We start from the raw sequence: 21875 nt of genomic DNA on the forward strand, positions 1-21875 counted from the left end.
TATTTCCCATTGATAATGAGAATGAATAGGAAAATGGAAAAATGAAATACTGAAGGGATGGGGAGGGGAGAGGGTAAAAGGAAGAGGTAAAAGATGACATTCCGTTCCAGTCTTTAAAACTGCACAAAGCACTTAATTTACCTGTGTCCCCATAAGCTGTGCTTTATAGAGTTACAATCAAAGTGAAAATTATTTTAAATCTCCATTTGAATTACAGTGTCGCCTATATGACCTCCGTGCTGACAGGGAGGTGGCAATTTATTCCAAAGAGAGTATTATATTTGGAGCATCCAGTGTGGATTTCTCACTCAGTGGTAAGATCTGATTTCTTAGGATCATGGGCTATTTTACTTCAGAAACCTTGCCAGATCACTACGAGGAGAACTAAGTGAGAAGAAACATGGTAAATAGACTTTTATCCCCTGCACTCCTTCATGAGTAAGGGAGCACTTCCCAAATGATCTGACATATTGACCCACATCCTTCCTCATTCTCATTTTCAGGGGGGGAAACATCAAGAAAAAAATTTTCCCTTGTACAGTTTCCTCTTTTTTTCTATATTAATCCTCTTTTTCCCCCTACACTGTAATTGAAATAAATCCATCATCCAGAATTGATGTGCCAGGCATGGTGCTAGAGATTCAAAAGACAAAAATAAAACAGTTTTTGCCTTTAAGTTGCTTATTACATAGCCCTGCATTGCCTGAAGAGGTCCTCTGAACAGAGAGAATGCCCCTTTTTCCTTGCCAGGGCAAATAAAAGGTCTGCATTGTCTTTTGTCATTCCCTAAGGGAGTGATGCATCAAACTTTTCCCACCTAGAGTCTTCTTGAAGAGTTCCATAAACCCCCATTTCCACCTTGTGCACATACACAGAGAGAGAATTCTTAAGGTGAGTAGAGGACAGAGAACTAAGCATCTCATATTGGCCATTATAAAAAAGGTTGGGGACAGAGCCTTTGCTAGCAACTAGAAGCAGCCTGAGTTTAAGGAAGGAAACCAAGTTCAGCTAGAATTAACCATCTACCATTCTAAGACAGGAACTTAAAATTGGTAGGTAGTAATAAGCAGTGTTCTAAAAGGAAGAGAATCAATCTAGCGAAGTCAGGTTGGGAGTAAGACATTTCGATTAGCTCCTAGGAATTCCCCAGGATTTCCTAAGGTTTCTGATTTCTTCCCCCTCACCACCTCCCTTTGTTAGAGAAACACTACACTTTGAAATAAATGCTATCTGAAGTCCAGTCAATGAGACTAAACTCAAGATCAGGAACTCGGTTATATTTCACCTAAGGGTACATACATTGTGCATAGTAGGAGAAGGGGAAGGTAATAATCTTACACAAATAGGTAATAGATAGTCTGTAAATTTGTTGTTCTCTCGCTTTAGATGACCCAGAAAACTAAGGACCTCCTAGTTTAGAACCTTAAATCTCATGGAGTTTTTCCAAAGATGCTTCCATGTGAATGTCATTCCCTTTCTAGGTCGCTTGCTGTTTGCTGGTTACAATGATTATACCATCAATGTCTGGGATGTATTGAAAGGATCAAGAGTATCCATCCTGTTTGGACATGAAAATAGAGTTAGCACCCTACGTGTTTCCCCTGATGGAACTGCTTTCTGCTCAGGATCATGGGACCATACCCTGAGAGTAAGGGTCTTTTTCTTCTTTCTGTAGGGACTGAGGGACATGTAGTTCTGTTGGTTGAGGAGAAGAATGCTTGGTCTTCTTAAAGTATTCAAAGTAAATTAAAAGACAGAAGCTAGCTGGGTCAAATTTGGGGTTCTAATTTCAGCTGTTCCAGTGACCACCTTTAATGACCTTCATTATGCTTCAGTGAAATAAGAACCATGCTTGTTAAGATAGTTAAATGGAGCGAGATCAGGTTTAGTGGTGGAAGGAGGGAAGGAGGAAGGAAGGGAATTCTGTCCCAGGAGCCAAAAATTAAGAATGGGTGGAAGTTCCAAAGATAATTTAGGCTTGATGTCAGAAAAAGTTTCATAATAATTAAAACTGCTCAAAGGCTAAATAGGCTGCTTGCACAGACAGTGGGGCTCCCCCTCACTGGAAATACTTAAGCAAGAAGTGGTTGACCACTTGTTGAAAGTGTTAGAGAAAGTATTCCTCTTATCCATTTGTGAGTTGAACCAGGTAGCCTGTTGGCTCACTTATGCCTCTGAGATTCTATAATTCTATGTAGTGTATGTAGTAATTAAAATATAAATTACAACATATGACCTTATTTTACTTGGTCAAGTATGAAACTCTTAAGAAGAGTTTTGAAAGCAACATTTGTAATCCACTTAAGTAAACTTTTTGTAAAAAATTCAAGTCCTTTAATGTCATAAACTAAAGACTTTGTGATTTTTTTTTCTTTTCAGGTCTGGGCTTAATCTGTAATATGTCTCCTAACAATGTGAGCTAATATAGTGGATAAGCTATGGAATATAATTTGAAATACCTGCTGAGGAAACATTTTGGTAGTTGAAACCTGTCAAATGTCTCTTTATGCCATCTAATATTGCTACTTAAAATCTGTCTACTATAGATTATAAGCCTTTACTGCTTTGATCATCTTAAAGTATAATGCTTTCAACTCTTGATTTTAGCTACCTTTAATTAGAAATTATTTAGGCAACTGTAAATTAAGCTTTTCTCTGAAAGTATCCTAAGACCAAATTTATTATTTAGCATATCTTATATAATTTGCACTAACTTAATTCATTTTAGAACAATTTTTTAAAAATCTGCTACTGATTGTATCTGGATACAGCTTGACTCTTGAAAGCTTCCTGTGAAAATTATGGATTTTAGATAATGAGTTAGAAAGAAAACATTTTGGGTGGTTTGTGATGCAGTGTCATTGGAAGTTTATCCTAAAATGACCATATGGTATCAGTTATAAAGAAAAAAGTCTAGTGATGAGGTCCTTCTTATCATTAAGAATGGCCAAAGAATCCTTTCCATCTTTCTAATTATCTTTTTATAAGAAACAGTTTTTACTAGTGTGAAATGAATTTAATAAAACACGGACATGTATTGGGAGGTATGTGACCTTCATTTGAGGTCCCTGCCTCTACTTTCCCTTCTCCCCTTCTATGAGGGATTGGAGAAAACCTGAAGGCCCCTTTTCCAAAGTCTCCTGTGGATCTGTTTGCAAGGAAATAGATTAGCTCATGAGAATTTTCATCTAGGGCAAGAGTACTGGTTCCACACAATTTCTCTTCCTTTCGGAGTGAAAAAGCTTAAGAATACATATTATTAATAAACTTCATAAAGCTCTAAGCCCCTAGGCAGTCCCCAGGCTGAAAATGAAGTATTCCAAGCAGCTGAATTTGATGTAGTCACTTATCTCCCAGGCTTGCATTCATCCCTTATCACACTTTCTATATAGAAAAACACCAACTCTGGACACAATTAAAAATATTTTCTCTAGAAATCCATCATTAAAAATACAAATAACTAGTCAGCAAAATTTTAAGTAGAACAAAAAAAACCTAGTAATAAACCATGCATGTCCATAAAAGTGACAGAAGAAACAGAGAGGAATAAGACTACAATTGTTCCATGAGTTTCTTCATATAGCTGTCATTCATACACTCCCTGCTAAATTCTCTTAATCTGACCAAACAAACCAGGAAAAGATAGAGGCTCCAGCTAAAAGTCTTAGAGTTGATCTTGGCATCCTTCATCTATTGCTGCTACAGCCACTGCTCATTCTCTACTGTGATTATTATCTCCAACTCTGCATCTCTCTCCAGAGAGATCTAAAAGCTATGTCCACATCAGAAAAACTCTACCCTCTAGTTCAGATCATGAGATAGCTTCTTCTCTTCTCCACCTTGGGAGAACTACAATTCCTGGATCTTTAGGAAGGATGCCAATCCAAACCTCATCCGAATGACTATTAAACATGAGTTAGGTGATGCTGTCTTTTTAGGTATTTTTATCTTCTTTGCGCATTTGTTTTCCATTGAAGGGGATGTTCAGTGCTAAGCATTAATGTGTTTGTGATGCTATTTTTGCCCCAACCAAAATCTTTTTCTGTAGAAACAAAAATACTATCTCATTCAGGTGTAAAAATTAGATTCATGTGAGATATTTGTTGAAGGTGGATCATATAAGCTAATTGAGGATTTCTAAATCATGAGTAACTTCCCTATGTGTTTACATCTAAATCAATCAGCAGTTATTTATTAATTGCTGAGCCCTGGGTATTCAAAGACAAAAAATCCTGTCATCAGGATACTTACATTCTATCAGGATTACCCTTTCAGATGCTTATTTAAAATATACACAATCCACAAAAGAAGATGAAATACTCGTGTTAAGTTGTCTTCTTTTAGAAATTACTGGCATACTGTTTGCCTAAGGAAAAACTCCTCCCAAATTGGGCTGGATGAGTCAGCCTTTGGAAATAACCAGTTCCCTGACCTAAAAATACTGCCGTGTATCTGTGGGTTAACTGAGTAGGTAGATGCTAGGTTCTGAAGCTGAATATCCCTCTGGAGGAGATCTAGAACCATGTTCTGCAGCTCTGGAAACTCAATTCTGGGTACTTGCCATGGCTAAGTACTATTTACTTATTATATCACTCCTCTCAACAATGCGCCAGGACTTGGCATCTAATGGCCACTCCAAAAGCAAGGCTCATACATGCCTTTTTTTAAAAACAAAAATTTTTACTCTGTCTTCTGTTTTTACTTCAACAAAAGTTCCCCCAGTATCTCTCTCCTTCCTCCCTCCAAAGAGTTCTCACATAACACAGAGAGAGAGAGACAGAGAGACAGAGACAGAGAGACAGAGAGACAGAGAGACAGAGAGAGAGAGAGAGACAGAGAGAATGAATCAACAAAATCAATGAATACATTGAGGAAGTCTGAAAATATATGCAATGTTCCACACCCATAGACCTCCCACATCTGCACCTCCCACTTCTCTCAGAGAAGTGTCTTCTCATATCTCTTCTTTGGTGTCCTGCTTGTTCTTTGCAATTGGTAAGAGATATATTCTTAACCAAACAAGGGATAGAGGCAGTTACCAAAACAAAAAAAAAGAAGATAATTTTGATTATATGAAATTTAAAAACTTCTGCACAAACAAAATTAATTAAAATTAAGGGAAACAGTCTCATGGGGAAAAAATCTTTGTGTCAAATTTCTAAAATGAGAGTTTGGTATTTAAGATACATAAACAACAGATATATGTGTGTGTATAAAAACGAAAGTCATTTTCCAACAGATAAGTGGTCCATGAATGGATTTGAACAAACAGTTCTCATAACAACTATAGGAAAGAATGGTCCAGATAGCTAATAATAAGAAACATGTACATCAGAACAACCCTGGGGTTTCATATCACATCCAGCAAATTGGCAGAGATGACAAATGAGAGGAAGGGTTGTGCAAAGGAAAGCACATTAGTACATAGTGCAGTGATGAATCAGTACAACCATTTTTGGAAACCATTTCAAAATTATGTAAATAAATTGGCTAAAATGTCCACACCCTTTGACCAGACATTCCACTATTAGACATATCCCCCAAGGAGGTCATTAATAAGAAAAAAGTCACCATATATATTAGAATAATACTAGTAAGACTTTATGTGATATTAAAGAATTGGAAACAAAGTAGATGCCCACTGATTAGAGAATTGTGGTACACAAATGGAAGGAAATACTATTGTGCTGTAATAAATTATAAATATGGTGACTACAGAGAAGCATTGAAAAATTTATTTGAATTGATTAAGAGTGAAGTAGATCCAAGAAAACTAGATAGATGGTAACTACAGGAATATAAAAACAACGATGATAACCACAAAGCAATGAAAAGCCAAGTGGGAAACCCAAAGTACTCTCACTTTTTCCGTTGCTGGGGAGTAAGCTTCCATGATCTCCTACACAAATAGGCTTCATGTCCTAATGCCCCCTTACTTGAGCCAAGTCAGCCATGCTTCTCCACTGCCACAGCCTACTGTCTAGTGGGCTGCTTAGGAACCACCATTAAGGTTTACATCATCACAGGAAGCAAAAATAAACAACATGGCAGCAATATAATCAATAACTTGTAGCAACCCATACCTACTACTGAAAGTGTCTGGCATCTACTTCCAGCACCAACTCCTCTCAAATGCTGAGTACTACAAGTAAATGATTTCCCACCATCCTGGTCTTCCAAAATCAGATCCAGGTATTGGTGGGCAAGCTTCTCCTTTGTGAAGTCAAGTCATCCATTCTTTTAAAAAATATATTTATTTATTTATTTGGTTTTGGTTTTCCACACTCACTTTTATAAGATTCTGAGCTTTCAATTTTCTCCCCCTCCGTCCCTTCCCCAAGAATCAGATATGGGCCGTACAGGTACAATCATATTAAACATATTTCTACATTAGTCATGTTGTAAAGAAGAATTAGAACCAAAGGGGAAACCACGAGAAAGAAAAAATAAAGGGAAAAATAGTCATCTTCCATCTGCATTTAGACTCCATAGTTCTTCCTCTGGATGTGGATAATATTTTCCATCATGAGTCTTTTGGAATTGTCTTTGATCATTGCATTGCTGAGAAGAGCTAAGTCTATCAAAGTTAGTCATCACAAAATGTTACTGTTACTGTCTACAGTGTACTCTTGGTTCTGCCCACTTCACTCAGTATTAGTTCATGCAAGTCTTTCCAGGTTTTTCTGAAGTCCTTCCGCTCATCATTTCATATGGAACAAAAGTATTCCATTACATTCATATACCACAACTTGTTCAGCCATTCCCCCCAACTGATGGGTATCCCTTCAATTTCTGATTCTTGGCCACCAAAAAAGAGTTGCTATAAATATTTTTTTACATGTGGGTCCTTTTCCCATTTTATGATCTCTTCGGGATAGAGACCTAGAAGTGATATTGCTGGATCAAAAGGTATGCACAGTTTTATAGCCCTTTGGGCATGGTTCCAAATTGTTCTCAAGAATGGTTGGATCAATTCACAACTCCATCAAAAATGCACTAGTGTTCCAGTTTTCCCACATCTTCTCCAACATTTATCATTTTCCTGTTTTGTCATGTTAGCCAACCTGATAGGTGTGATATGGTACCTCAGTTTAATTTGCATTTCTCTAATCAATAGTGATTTAGAGCATTTTTTCATATGACTATAGATAGCTTTAATTTCTTCATCTGAAAACTGCCTGTTCATATCCTTTGACCATTTATCAATTGGGGAATGACTTGTATTCTTATAAATTTTACTCAATTCTCTATACAGTTTTGAAATGAGGCCTTTATCAGAGACACTAGATGTAAAAATTGCTTCCTAGCTTTCTGCTTCCCTTCTAATCTTGGTTGCATTGGCTTTGTGCAAAATCTTTTTAAATTAATTTACTCAAAATTGTCCACTTTGTATTTCATAATGTTCTCTGTCTTTCGTTTTGTCATAAATTCTTCCATCCTCCATAGATCTGACAGGTAAACTGTTCCTTGCTCTCCAAATTTGTTTATAGTATCACCCTTTATGTCTAAATCATGTACCCATTTTGACTTTATCTTAGTATGTGGTGTAAGATGTTGGTCCCTGCCTAGTTTCTGCCATACTTTCCAGTTTTCCTAACAGTTTTTGCCAGATATTGAGTTCTTATCCCAGAAGCTGGAGTCTTTGGATTTATCAAAAAGTAGATTACTATTCTCATTGACTATACTATTTACTATAGTCATTGACATGTTTTTCATTGACTATATATATATATATATACACATATATATATTATATATATTACGTTATGTATATATATAATATATATAATGACTATATATTATTATAGTCATTGACATGTGTTTTGTGTACCTAACCTATTCCACTGATCCACCACTCTATTTCTTAGCCAGTACCCAGTAGTTTTGCTGATTACTTCTTTATAATACAATTTTAGATCTGGTACAGTTAGGCCATCTTCCCTTGCATTTTTTTTTCATTAATTCCCTTGATATTCTGAAACTTTTGTTCTTCTAGATGAATTTTGTTATTATTTTTTCAAGTTCTGTAAAATAATTTTTGGTAATTTGATTGGTATGGAACTAAATAAGTAAATTAATTTAGATAGAATTGTCATTTTTATTATAATAGTTCAGCCTACCCGTGAGCAACTGATGTTTTTCCAATTATATAGATCTGACTTTATTTCTGTGAAAAGTGTTTTGTAATTGTGTTCATATAGTTCCTGGGTTTTTCTTGGCAGGTGGACTCCCAAATATTTTACATTGTCTACAGTTACTTTTAATGGAATTTCCCTTTCTATCTCTTGCTGTTGGGCTTTGTTAATAATATATACAAATGCCAGTAACTTATGTGGGTTTATTTTATATTCTACAACTTTGCTAAAGTTGTTAATTATTTCAAGTAGTTTTTTAGTTGATTCTCTAGGATTCTCTAAGTATACCATCATATCATCTGCAAAGAGTGACAGCTTTGTTTCTTCATTGCCTATTCTAATTCCTTCAATTCTTTTTCTTCTCTTATTGCTAAAGCTAACATCTCTAGTACAGTATTGAATAGCAGTGGTGATAATGGACATCCTTGTTCCCCCCGCCCCGATTTCATTGGAAATGCTTCTAGCTTATCCCCATTACATATAATGTTGGCTGATGGTTTTAGATAGATGCTACTTACTATTTTAAGGAAAGCTCCATCTATCCCTGTGCTCTCTAGTGTTTTTAAGAGTGGGTGTTGTATTTTGTCAAAAGCTTTTTCTGCATTTATTGAGGTAATCATATGATTTCTGTTAATTTTGTTATTTATATGTATTTATATGATAGTTTTCCTAATATTGAATCAGCCCTGCATTCCTGGCATAAATCCCACCTGGTCATAGTGTATTATCTTCATGATAAGTTGCTGTAATCTCTTTGCTAATACTTCATTTAAAATTTTTGCATCAATATTCATTAGGGAGATTGGTCTATAATTTTCTTTCTCTGTTTTGGCTCTTCCTGGCTTAGGTATCAGCACCGTATTTGTATCATAAAAAGAATTTGGTAGGACTGCTTCTTCACCTGTTTTCCCAAATAGTTTATATAGTATTGGAATTAATTGTTCTCTAAATGTTTGGTAGAATTCACTTGTAAATCCATCTGGCCCTGGTGATTTTTTCTTAGGGAGTTCATTGATGACTTCTTCAATTTCTTTTTCTGAAATGTGGTTAAGTATTTTATTTCCTCTTCTATTAATCCAGACAATTTGTATTTTTGTAAATATTCATCCATTTCATGAAGATTGTCAGATTTATTGGCATATAGTTGGGCAAAATAGCTCCTAATTATTGTTTTTAATTTCTTCTTCATTGGTAGTGAATTCACCCTTTTCATTTTTGATACTGGTAATTTGGTTTTCTTTTTTAATCAAATTAACCAAAAGTATATCAATTTTATTGGGTTTTTTTTCACAAAACCAGTTTAGTTTTGTTTATTAGTTCAATAGTTTTATCAATTTCAATTTCATTAATCTCTCCTTAGATTTTCAAATTTTCTAATTTGGAATTTAGTTGGAGATTTTTAATTTGTTCTTTTTCTAGCTTTTTTTAGTTGCATGCCCAATTCATTGATCTCCTCTTTCTGCATTTTATTCACATAAGAATTTAGAGATATAAAATTTCCCCTAAGAACTGCTTTGGCTGTGTCCCATAAGTTTTAGTATGTTGCCTCTTTATTGTCATTTTCTTGGATGAAATTATTGATTATTTCTACAATTTGTTATTTGACCCACTCATTCTTTAGGATTAGATTATTTAGTTTCTAATTAATTTTTAGTTTATCTTTCCATGGCCTTTTATTATATGTAATTTTTAGTGCATCATGATCTGAAAAGAATGCATTTAATAGTTCTGCCTTTCTGCATGGATTGTGAAGTTTTTATGCCCTAGTACATGGTCAGTTTTTGTGTAGGTGCCATGTACTGCTGAGAAAAAGTATATTTCCTTTCTATCCCCATTCAGTTTTCTCCAGAAGTCTACCATATCTAACTTTTCTAAGATTTTATTCACTTCCTTAACTTCTTTTTTGCTTATTTTGTGGTTAGATTTATCTAGTTCTAGGAGTTAAGGTCCCCTACTAGTATAGTTTTGCTGTCTATTTCTTCCTGTAACTCCCTTAACATCTCCTCTAAGAATCTGGATGCTATACCACTTGGTGCATATATATTTAGTATTGATATTATTTCATTGTCTATAGTACCTTTTAGCAGGATATAGTTTCCTTCCTTATCTCTTTTAATTACATCTATTTTTGCTTTTGCTTTGTCTGAGATCTGGATTGGTACCCGTGCTTTTTTTACATCAGCTGAAGCAGAATATATTCTGCTCCAGCCTTTTACCTTCACTCTGTGTGTATCTGTCTGCTTCAAATGTGTTTTTTGTAAACAACGTATTGTAGGATTATGGTTTTTAATCCACTCTGCTATCTGCTTCTGTTTTATGGGAGAGTTCATCCCATTCACATTTACAGTTATAGTTTCTAACTGTGTCTTTCTCTCCATCCTATTTCCTCCCCCTCCCCTTTTATGCTTTTCTCTCTCCTTTCTCCCTTTCTCTCCTCACTAGTGTTTTGCTTCTGACCACTGCCTCCCTTAATCTGCCCTCCCTTCTATCAGCGCCCCCTCCCTTTTCTTTCACCTTTCCCCTACTACTTCTTCCTTTCCTTCTGCCCTCCCTTCTATCCACCTTCCTCCTATTTTTCCCCTTACCCCTCCTACTAGGGTAGGAGAGAGATTTCTGTACCAAAGTGAGTATATATGTTATTCCCTCTTTGAGCCAAATCTGATGAGAGTAAGGTTCAAAGAATGCTCACTTCCCTCTCCTTTCCCTCTACTGTAAAAGGTCTTTGTGCCATTTCATGTGATGTAATTTACCCTTTTCTGTCTCCTCCTTTCTTCTTCTCCCAGTATAATCCTTTTTTATCCTTTAATTTTTTATCATCACATCAAAGTCAACTTATACCCACACCCTCCATGTACACCCCTTCTAAATGTTGTAATAATGATACAGTTCTCAAAGTTACAAGTTTCATCTTCCCATGTAGGGATATAAACAATTTATTCTTATTGAATAATATGTTATTTTTTCTTTCCTGTTTACCTTTTTATGCTTCTCTTCAATCTTGTATTTGAAGATTGAATTTTTCTTTGAGCTCTGGTCTTTTCATCAGAAAGGTTTGGAAGTTCCCTATTTCATTGAATGTCCATCTTCTCCCCTGAAAGATTATGCTCAGTTTTGCTGGGTAGTTGGTCCTTGGTTGTAATTCGAGCTCCTTTGCCTTCCAGAATATCATATTCCAAACCCTCTGATCCTTTAATGTAGAGGCTGCTGGGTCTTGCATAATCCTGATTGTAGTTCCATGATATTTAAATTGTTTCTTTCTGCCTCCTTGTAATATTTTCTCCTTGACCTGACAATTCTGGAACTTGGCTACAAAATTTCTTGGGATTTTCATTTTGGGATCTCTTTCAGGAGGTGATCAGTGGATTCTTTCAATGACTCTTTTACCCTCTAGCTCTAGGACCTCAGGTCAGTTTTCCATGGTAATTTCTTGAAAGAGGTTGTCCAAACTCTTTTTTTGATCATGGCTTTCAGGTAGACCAATAATTCTTAAATTATCTCTCCTGGATCTATTTTCTAGGTCAGTTGTTTTGCCACTGAGGTATTTTACATTTTCTTTTATTTTTTTCATTCTTTTGATTTTGTTTGACTGGTTCTTGGTGTCTTATAAAGTCATTAACTTGCCCAATTTGCCCACTTGCCCAATTCTAATTTTTAATGAATTGTTTTCTTCAGTGAGCTTTTGTACCTCCTTTTCCATTTGGCCAATTCTACTTTTTAAGGAGGTCTTCTCTTCAGTGCATTTTTGTACCTCCTTTTCCATTCAGCCAATTGTATTTTTTAAGGAGTTATTTTCTTCAGTCAATTTTTGTCCTTCCTTTTCCAAGCTATTGACTCTCTCTTTTGTACCTCTCATTTCCTTTCCCAATTTTTCTTCTACCTCTCTTATTTGACTTTTAAAATCATTCTTGAGCTCTTCCAAGAAGGTTTTTGGGGCTTGGGACCAATTCATATTTCCCTTTGAGGTTTCAGATCTAGGTATATTGGCAATGTTGTCCTCTTCTGAGTTTGTGTTTTGATCCTCCTTGTTTCCATAATAATTCTCTATGGTCAATGTTCTTTTCTGCTTTTTGCTTATTTTGTTTGCCTATTTCCCAGCTTTTAAAGTTGAGCTCTCCTGCCAGAACACAGGGAGCATTATCCCAAGCTTTATGTGCTGGGTGCCAGAGGTCTGGTCACTGGCTTTGTGTGCTGGGGCCTCAGGTGCTAATTGTTGGAGGCTGTAGGGGTCTGGCAGCTTACCTGGTACTGAGCTGGGGTCCTAGTGGTGGTGACTGGTGTATGCTGAGGCCAGATGGGGTTTTTCTGCTTTTCCCTGGGGCTAAACTGAAGCATGGGGAGGTCTGACTGCTGGAGGACACCTGCCTAAGCAGAGCTGTGTTGAGGCACCAGGAAGTTGGCTGCTAGAGGAGTCTGCATGCTTGAGGCTGTGCTAGCCACATGGTGGTTCTCCAAGCTGGAATGCACCAGTTCCCCTGACTATGCTAAGGCTTGGTGGGGGGAAGGGGGTTGGTTTTTGCATTTGCCTGCTCCACCAACCTGGGGCTCAGTATCTCCCACTGGTTTGCTGAGGTGGGGCTTGCTGCTGGCTTGCTGGATTGCCTCCCATCCTAGACTGTGCTCCCTTTTTTACCCAAGTGAAACAGACCTTTCTTGGCCATCCCCCAAGTTTCCCTTGTCTAAAAGACTGCTTCTCCCTGTCTTTCTGCTATCTCCGCTGTTCCAGGATTTTTCCTGGGGTGCTATTTTTTGGGTTTCTTAGAGGTCAGTAAGGGAGAGCAAGAGCCATTTACTATTTACTCTGCCGTCTTGGTTCCCAGAAATCCCCCGAGTCACCCATTCTTGACAATCATATTGAAATCCTCAGAGCTGTCAGGAACTTTCCAGGTTGCTCATACCACTTCACCTGGGACCTGGCTCAGGAAGCAATGGGGAGGAAGTGTGTCAGGAGGTCCCCTTATGTTAGAGGTGGGGCAGCAGCAGTTCCCTGTTCCTGAATTGCCCATTTTCTCCTCCTTCGCCTTCTGCCTCCCACTACCCTCTTAGATTAGGCAAGCTGCTTAAGTGTAGAAGTAGTTGTGTTGTGTGTATGTGTGTTTTAAGGAACACAGAAACAAAACACCAAAAACAGAGACAAGAAACCACACTTTTATTTTACTGTCCAAGTCACCTATGTGTGTTTCCACAGCCTCAGTAACTTTGTTTACTTTGTATTCAGCAGAAACTAATAAACTTTGAACCGCCTTCTTTAAAAAAAAAAGTCAAGTGGAAGAATTATAAAAACAAACAAACAAAAAAGCATAGGCCCAAAGAAGAGATATGAGAAGATACTTCTTCGAAGAAATGAGAGCTCCCCAGGGTAGAACATTGCATATATTTTTAGACTTTCTTAATGTCTTGATCAGGTTTTTTTTTCCTTCAAAAAATTCTTTGTTATATGAAATGGCTCTCTGGGAGGGATGAGGGGAGATAACACTGGGAAAAATTTAGATGATGTAGGAATGAAAAATATTTATAAAATTTATTCTAAAAAGAAAAAAATACATTTGATTTCTTTATATGCCAGCCAACATCGATAGTAAAAATACATCCATGAGATAAAGTAACTCAGTGTTTGGATGGCCAGGACAAATCAAAACAGTCAGTCAAGTCAGGTTCTCAATGAGACACATGTATATTCACATATAAATATACTCACATGTACTTAGTCATATAACATACACATATGCTCATGCAAGTATATGCATATATGTAGTATGATAGAACTTAGAAATAGTCTGATCCTCTCATTTTATAGATGAGGAAACTGAGGCCCACAGAGGTTGTGACTTGGGTCACACAGCTATTAAGTAGCAGAGAGTGAGGATTCAAATCAAGGTCCTCTGACTCCCAGTCCAGTGCTCTAGGCACTAACCTATGCTGCTAAACTAACTTGAACATCATAATATGTTCCATCATTTGGTTACATATCAACCACTTGTCTCAGTTAATTTGCCTTCATTCCCCTTTGCTCTCCCTGGAGCAGGCCCTTCACATATTTAGATTCGTCACTCCCACCGACAATAGGACAAGGGATGTATTCCCAAGCATACCTCAGAGAGTGCTGAATTATTTCCAGAGCTCCAGATAATCCAGGATAATCCAGAGCTCCGGGATTTCTGCATGGGACCCAGGCTTCCAACTTAGATGCTCTGAATCTAGGTTGTGGGAATTCAGCCTGTAAGTGGAGGACAGTTGCAAAGGAAGGAATGTTATGGGAATACTCTGTGACGCTCTTTTCATGACTAACCTATTTACATAAATATAAATGGTCACTTCAGCACACTGATAGAACAAAATAAGCCACCAGCCCACGGTTCATTTCTTTCCTATCAAAATAGTCAACTCAACCATTCTGCCACATCATGAAGGATGATCCTTGTGACAAATAAGATGCACTATGATGAACTTTATGGTATACCATAGAGAACTTGTCTTGTGATGAGTTGCTTACACTGTAAGTATTTAATCTTAATATGAATGATATTTAGTATTTATTGAAAAAATTTGTTTTGAAATCTACACTGTATTAAAACTCATGGATAACCCAAATGTAATAAATTGTATTTAACACATTGAAAATAACTGTTGTATTTGTATTAGCAGATGAGGTTTTTTCCACTACTATTAGGTCAAAGAGGGTTAACCTAGTGAACTTTTTGTAGTTGAAGGAAGTAGGCAAATATCTACTTGTTAGGGTTGGGGAACCATCCAAAAACTAGTTTAGGGGTGAGAGGGAAAACAGAAGAGAAATGGGTTATAGCCATAAAGCTAAGAACCAATCAGAAGATGTGGAAAGAACCAGGTAACCTTTGCACTCCTCCAGTCTGCCTCCATATTATAGTCAGCTGTCATGATTCCAGGTCATAGCTATCCGAGTTTCCTGACCCATTCCAAGACAGAATAGTAGAAACATAATTTTTAACCTATTAAGGGGGAAAAGCCCAATGTGAGAAATAATAGGACACTGCCCTTTAGTTCCCTTTTTTAAGACAAAGGATAATCCAACTGTTGATCAACCAACAAGCATTTATTAAATTCCTGATATAGCCTTGGTACTAGGAATACAAATAAATTCAAAGAATGAAACAGTCCCTGTTCCCAAGGAAGTTTACATTCTTACAGGGAGATGACAACATACATAAGTATAAATAGAATAAATATTAACATTGTGGACTCCACCATCCTTATATCATCAAGTTTAGGACATCAGTGTTATTCTCTTCTGTTCTCTCATCCCATTTATCCAATCAGTTACCAAATCTTGCAATTTCTTTCTCTGCAACATCTCTCTCATACATTCCTTTCTATCCCTTCACCCAAAGCCACCACCCAAGCTCATCTCCTCCAACCTGGAGGACTACAATAGGCTTCTAATTTTATTTCCTACCTCGTATCTCCCCTAACTCATCTTCTACATAGCTGCCAAAGGGATTTACCTAAAGTACAGATCTGAACTTGTCACCTCCCCTACTCATTAAATTCCAATGCTTTTTTGTTACCTCTAGAATAAAATATAAACTCCTCTCCTTGGTATTTAAAGCTCTTTACAACTTGGCCCCTCTCTAACTTTCTACCTTTTAACACACTACAGCCCTCCACACACTTTGTGGTCCAACCACATCGACCTGTTTACAATTCCTCATACACAACTCTCAATCTCCTGTCTCCACACTTTTGTGCTGACTGTCTCACCTACCTGGAATGCCCTCTCCTCATTTCCAACTCTTTGAATCCTTGGCTTCTCCTAAGACTCACCTCGAGCATCATCTCTTTCAAGAGGCCTTCTCCACGCCCAACAGTTGATAGTGTCCAATTTCTAGCCAACCACTGAATGAATCCAGTACTGCAGGAACTGAACTAAGTCTACATGGGCATTCTGACTATAAATGAAACCAGGACACTTGAAGCTGCAACAAGTAGGGGTAGGGGATAATAATTATAATTATAATCATAATCATGACTAGCATTTACATAGAGCTTTAATGTTTGCAAAGTGCTTGACCAATATTATCTCATTTTATCCTCACAACAACCTTGGGAAACAGGTGCATTATCATTTCCATTTTACAGATGAGGAAATAGAGGCAAAGGTTAATGACTTGCCCGGGGTCACATAGCTAGTAAGTTTTGAATTCAGCTCTTTTTGACTCCATTTCCAGGCACCCTATCTACTGCACCACCTGCCTGGCCTCAAGTAAGCAGACTGCATCAAATCACCTAAGAAAACTTGCAGAAAAATTAGGATCAGAGGCATGGGTGAGAGAAAAAGTGGTGAGCTGATCATGTTTGGAAAGCAAGGGTTAAGAGTTGGCAGTGTAAGTACCAGCTAAATCACCAAACATGAAAAGGATTTGAGCAAAACCTCCAGAAATGGATGAAAATGGTCCAGGATGAAAAGATGTGGTTGTTATGCTCTGCACCGAAAGATGGAGAAACCATTATCTGGGAGATCAGAGTTCCATCAGAGTGTCCCTATGTTCAATCCTGGCAGTGCCCCCTTGCTACTTCTGTGATTTTGGGTAAATTACTTAAACTTCTCTCAGCTTCAATTCCCTAATGAGAAAATATGAGCACTTCTAAAGTGCAGTCCAGCTCTAAATCTCTGATCCCATGATCTCCATAATTAAAAGCCCCTTGAACTTTTCTTTACCTTTCTTCATGTGCTGATTACAGTATCAGTTAGCTTGGCATAAGATGATATTTTGAGCCTTGAAATGAAAAGATCAGAAAGAAACACACACACACACACACACACACACACACACACACACACGTGACTGGGACAAAAATTAGGGAATAGAGTCCAGTTGTCACATGTGTGTGGATTGGGGTGGGGAGGGGAGGACCAAGAGGCTCAGATCCTCAGGCCTCCCAGTCCCCAAATCTCTCTCCCATCTGGTACTGGGAATTCTTTTCACTGGAGATTTAAGCCTTTCAATCCACAATTAGAGATAAAGTGTATAATGTAAATACCCATGGAAAAGTAATACATGGGCTTCATTTCTCAGTCAATTACATGTAGCTGGTATCAAAGCCTTTTCTGAGAGCAGGTTTCGATAGGCAGAAGAGAGAGACCAACTGGCTTCTTCAAAGTATATTGTCTTCATCAGACTGATAACCTTGAAGCTAAGAGCCTGCCTCAGATACTCTCAGATGCATAAACCCAATTAAAAATCATATAGGCTCTGGCTCCAAAGTTTTTCAGAGTTCAGTCTGGTAAAACCAGTCTCCTCAATGATTCAATCACAACTGATCAATAACTAGTACCAGGCCCATAACTCGGCACTTATATATGAATAAAGTTGATTAAATTATTGAGGGGAGAGGGGTAGGAGGCTGTCTTTGTAGTCTTAGAGAGTTGCCCTAACAAGTTAAGTGAATTGCCCAGAGTCATACGGCCAGAATGTGTCATAGTTGAGACTTGAACCCAGATGTTCCTGGCTCAGTCCTCAGCTCTCTATTCACTATGCCATGCAGGCCTTTCTACAGTTTCTAGGTCTAGCACATAGTAGGTACTTAATAAATGCTTGTTAAATTGCACTGAGTTGACCCAGTAAGTTGGGTATTTCTCTCTTGGTAAGGTTGCTGTCAGAGCTAGGCATCTCCATGTAAAAAGAGTTTCTGAAGTAGCCCAATCTGTGGACATGATGGCCCTGAGTTGTTCTTCACCCTGAATCATGAGGACAACCAGTAAAAGTAACATAGTTGACCACAACAAACTAATTAAACCACTCACTCACCCTCTCTGCTGTTATCAATGCCTACTTTATGAACATTTACAGGCAGGACTGGAATATTGGCATTGAGAATCACATAAACACTGGCTTCAGGGAAACAGTGATGGATGGAACAATGTCGTGGAACTGCGCCCACCGAACACAAACAAATTAGAAAACTCTGTCAAGGACAACCTTACTATCTAATAACTATCTCTACATTCTATCAAGAAGGATATGATAATATTTGTGTAGGACAGGAAGGGTAGCTCCCCCCCCCACTTTGGTTATCTTTAACTAGAACAATTTAAATAAGCTTTTGAATAAGGGGAAAAAAATATGCTGTTTCCTCAGACCATGGGAAATTCAGGAAGAGTCTCATTCGCTATTCATTTTTAAGCTGTTTGGGTGGTAAGGCTGTCACAACCCAAGCTAGTAACCCAACTGGAAAGGAATAATTAATCACTTCGACCACTCCTTTGTGGTGCTGCCCACACCTTGAGCAAATCCCAAATTTTCTATGTCAATTTTCTCATCTGTTAAAAAGGGGTAATAACACCTACCACAACTCATGTGCCTTTATTCTCAGTGTTGACAATAAAATGAGATCTGGTGATAGATACGAAGCTCACTATAAAAATCCAGGATGCTATTACTGCTACTTATAAAAACTATTCTATTCTATCAATAGCACAGCTGGGTTGTGAAGCAAAGAATTTGCCCTGAGGATGACTCCGGGAGAATGAGTTTGTTCCTGATAGTGATCTGGTCAGAACAAGCAGTGACCTGGCAGCCTTCAAGAGTAGCTTGGCCCCTTTAAAATTCAGAGAGAATGTATTTCTAATGAAAGGTGCCATGTTAAGAACTAGAGGATACAGCCCTTTAGGCCATAAATTACCCCCCTCTCTAATAAATGAATAGGTAGATAGATAGATAGATAGATAGATAGATAGATAGATAGATAGATAGATAGATGAATAAGTAGATGAATGAATGGATAGATAGATAGATAGATAGATAGATAGATAGATAAAGGCAGATTTCTTGAGAGTCCCCTCACAAGCTTGGATCTTGTTCTATGGAGAATCTTACTCCTATACTGAGATAAATCTGTGATCTCATCCTTGTGAATGTTCTTTTGAGTGAGATGGTGACCCACCCAGGCATGACCATGCTGTACAGCCCTTCTCCATATCCTCCCATTGGTGAAGACCACCAATGAGAGGGGACCCACAGCTTCCAGAGGAAGCCCTCAGTTATTAGGAAGTTTTTTCTAGCATCAAGCCTACATTTTCCTCTTGGCAACTTGACCATCTCTCCTGGTTTTGTCCTCCGGGGTCTCATCCCTTTTCTCTGTTGTGTTTGTCCTTGGTTTTTGAAGAGGACCATGACATCAGGGAAATGATGATATGACTTGCAGTTGACTTTGATTTGAGTGAGGGAGGGCCGTGCAAGGTCAGGAGACTTACTTTCTCCTCCAGAGCCATCTGGGTCCAGTGGCCAGATATTCATCAGGTTGACTGGAGATGGCCCAGGGTGTATTGCGAGACCCTGGCCCTTTCAGACTCAGGCCTTTTCAGGTACTGAACTTAGAGTGAGGTAACACCCATTCAGTGAATAGGCCTCTTTAAGAAGTGAGTCAAGGGATAGCCCCTTTAATTAGAAAAAAAGAAAAAAATCAAGTTAGGAGGAGAAGACCCTCAGGGTTGAAGTTCCAAAGAGAAAGAGTTACAGCTATCCTGTTTCTCCTGAGTCTTTTCCCTTCTAGGCTAAATATCCCTAATTCCTTCAACCCATCTTCTTATGACAGATTCAAAACCTTTAGTCGCCCTCTCCTGCAGGATGCTCTCTAGCTTAAAATGCAGTGCCCAGAACTGAACTGAACGCAATTCCCAGATCTAGAATGATAGAACTTTAGAATGGGAAGGAATCTTAGAAATCATTGTGGAACTTTCTTACTTCGTATGTAAAGGCCCGATGACCTCCCAATGATTCACGCCAGTTAGTGGCTGAGTCCAGACCAGAACCCAGGCCTCTTAACTTCCAACCAGTTGCTTATCCACTATATCACAGCCTCCCAAAATCATACTTCAAAGAGTTTCTTTCCTACTTCACTCCCTCTGGCTGACCTCAGCCTACAACCATCTTCTCTTCCCCCAGATGAACTGTAATGTCTTTTCCTCCCAACCATTCCTCTCTCAAGTCCATATTTGGGCAAACCCTGATTCCCATAATCCACCAAAATTGAAACAGGGTTAAGGTACAGAAGGGTTGCTATGGAAATAATGGAAAGAACAAATAAATCAACAAATAATGCCCAGAGATACAGAACTGTTGAATTGCTGCAAAGGTATGGTTAACTTTATCTGAGCTCATGTGGGGAGTCCCAGACTCATGTCTACAGGTATCAGTCTTTCACACTCCTACCTTATCTCCACTGCCCTACAGCACCAAAGGTCAAGAGAAGATCTCCTTCTGCTTCCTCTTGCCTAAAAGTTCCTCCCATTGGGACAAGGGTTAAAGAGTTAAACAAGAGTTAAAGACAACAGGTAATTGCTAGCAATTTCCAGATGTAGGATGACATCTTAAACCATTTGCTAGGAATAGAAATTACGTTCCCTAATGTTGGTGAGCCCTGCAGAACAACTCAGGCCTAGCTTCTTTCTTTTAGATAGAGAGAGAGAGAGAGAGAGAGAGAGAGAGAGAGAGACAGACAGACAGACAGAGAAAGAAGAAATTCAGCTAATAGTTTTCTATGTCATTTTTTTGTTCTTGCAAAAAATTCAAGTTAAGCTTAAAATGCAAAAAAAATCACATTTTTTATGAAGAATACTAATAGCTATCTAATTTTTATTTGGACATTGTCCAGAAATGTCTTCATCTCACGTAATTAAAAGTTGCTTTTTCCCTCAATAGAAACTAACTAAACAGTAGGCTAACTCAATGATCAAAGAAAGAGAGGAAAATGAACCTCTGTATTAAATGAAATGTTGGATTTCAACTAAGTTTTCACCTACATTAAGGATCTGAGATGAGAACTAAAGTGTACTCTGGCTATTAGACTCAGTGGAGCACTGGATATCAAGTCAGGAAACTTGGGTTCAAATCCTGACTGCCTGTGTTACCTGAGATCCCCTTTGGATCTCAGATCCTCATCTGTAAAATAAAGTTATTCTGAGTGAGCTCTAAGGTATTCCAGTTCTAAATCCATTATCTTATGAGTCTCATTTCATATGTAATACTTTTTCAATAAATCCAGGAAAATAACATTCTTATTTTTAAAATATTAATTATCCTTTTCATTTCCCACCTGGCTTCACTCCTCTGAACTTCACCATTGGGAATGCCCAGGAACTTGATCATCCCGCAAGACCACTTCAGCTCTGGAATTCATACTTCATCAGCACCCTTTGCTCCTGGGGCAGCTCCCTCTTATTAAAGAAGATGGAGATTCAGAACCTCCAGTTAAGAAGGGTGTCACTAGGCTACACTCCTCTATATATCCATCATGGGCCGGATACACACACACACACACACACACACACACACACACACACACATACACCCTTGTTAGAGACATTCCCCTCCCCTTTTTTCGGATTTCTTTTGTCTGTTGTCTTTTCCCTATTAGACTGTAAACTCTTTGAGGGCAAGGACTTTTGTTTTTATAATATTCTCAGCACTCAGTATTTTCTTGCTGTTCAGTCATTTCAGTCGTGTCTGACTCTTTGTGACCTCATTTGGAGTTTTCTTGACAAAGATACTGGAGTAGTTTGCCATTTCCTTCTTCAGCTCATTTTACAGGTGAGGAAACTAAGGCAAACAGGGTGAAGTGACTTACCCAAGCTAGTAAGTGACTCACTCAGCTAGTAAGTGTCTGAGGTTTGATTTGAACTCAGGAATATGAGTCTTCCTGATTTTAGGCCTGGCGCTCTATCCACTGCACCACCTAGCTGCCCCCAGCACTTAGCATAGTGCCTGGTAG

At 38.1% G+C, this 21875-nt stretch overlaps 1 protein-coding gene across 1 annotated transcript in view; it reads left to right on the forward strand.

Annotated features, from left to right (window-relative positions):
* The window catches only part of GNB5 (G protein subunit beta 5), a 41753-nt gene extending 37829 nt beyond the window's left edge, over nucleotides 1-3924 (forward strand). Inside the window, exons 9-11 of the mRNA XM_036736001.1 lie at nucleotides 218-314; nucleotides 1482-1648; nucleotides 2380-3924. Of these exons, the coding sequence (XP_036591896.1) occupies nucleotides 218-314; nucleotides 1482-1648; nucleotides 2380-2391 (276 nt within the window). The 3' untranslated portion in view covers nucleotides 2392-3924. The remainder of the gene's footprint in view (nucleotides 1-217; nucleotides 315-1481; nucleotides 1649-2379) is intronic.
* Nucleotides 3925-21875: the final 17951 nt, after the last annotated feature.

The sequence above is a fragment of the Trichosurus vulpecula genome, chromosome 8 (assembly GCF_011100635.1).
Source record: "Trichosurus vulpecula isolate mTriVul1 chromosome 8, mTriVul1.pri, whole genome shotgun sequence".
Taxonomy (NCBI): Eukaryota; Metazoa; Chordata; class Mammalia; order Diprotodontia; family Phalangeridae; genus Trichosurus; species Trichosurus vulpecula.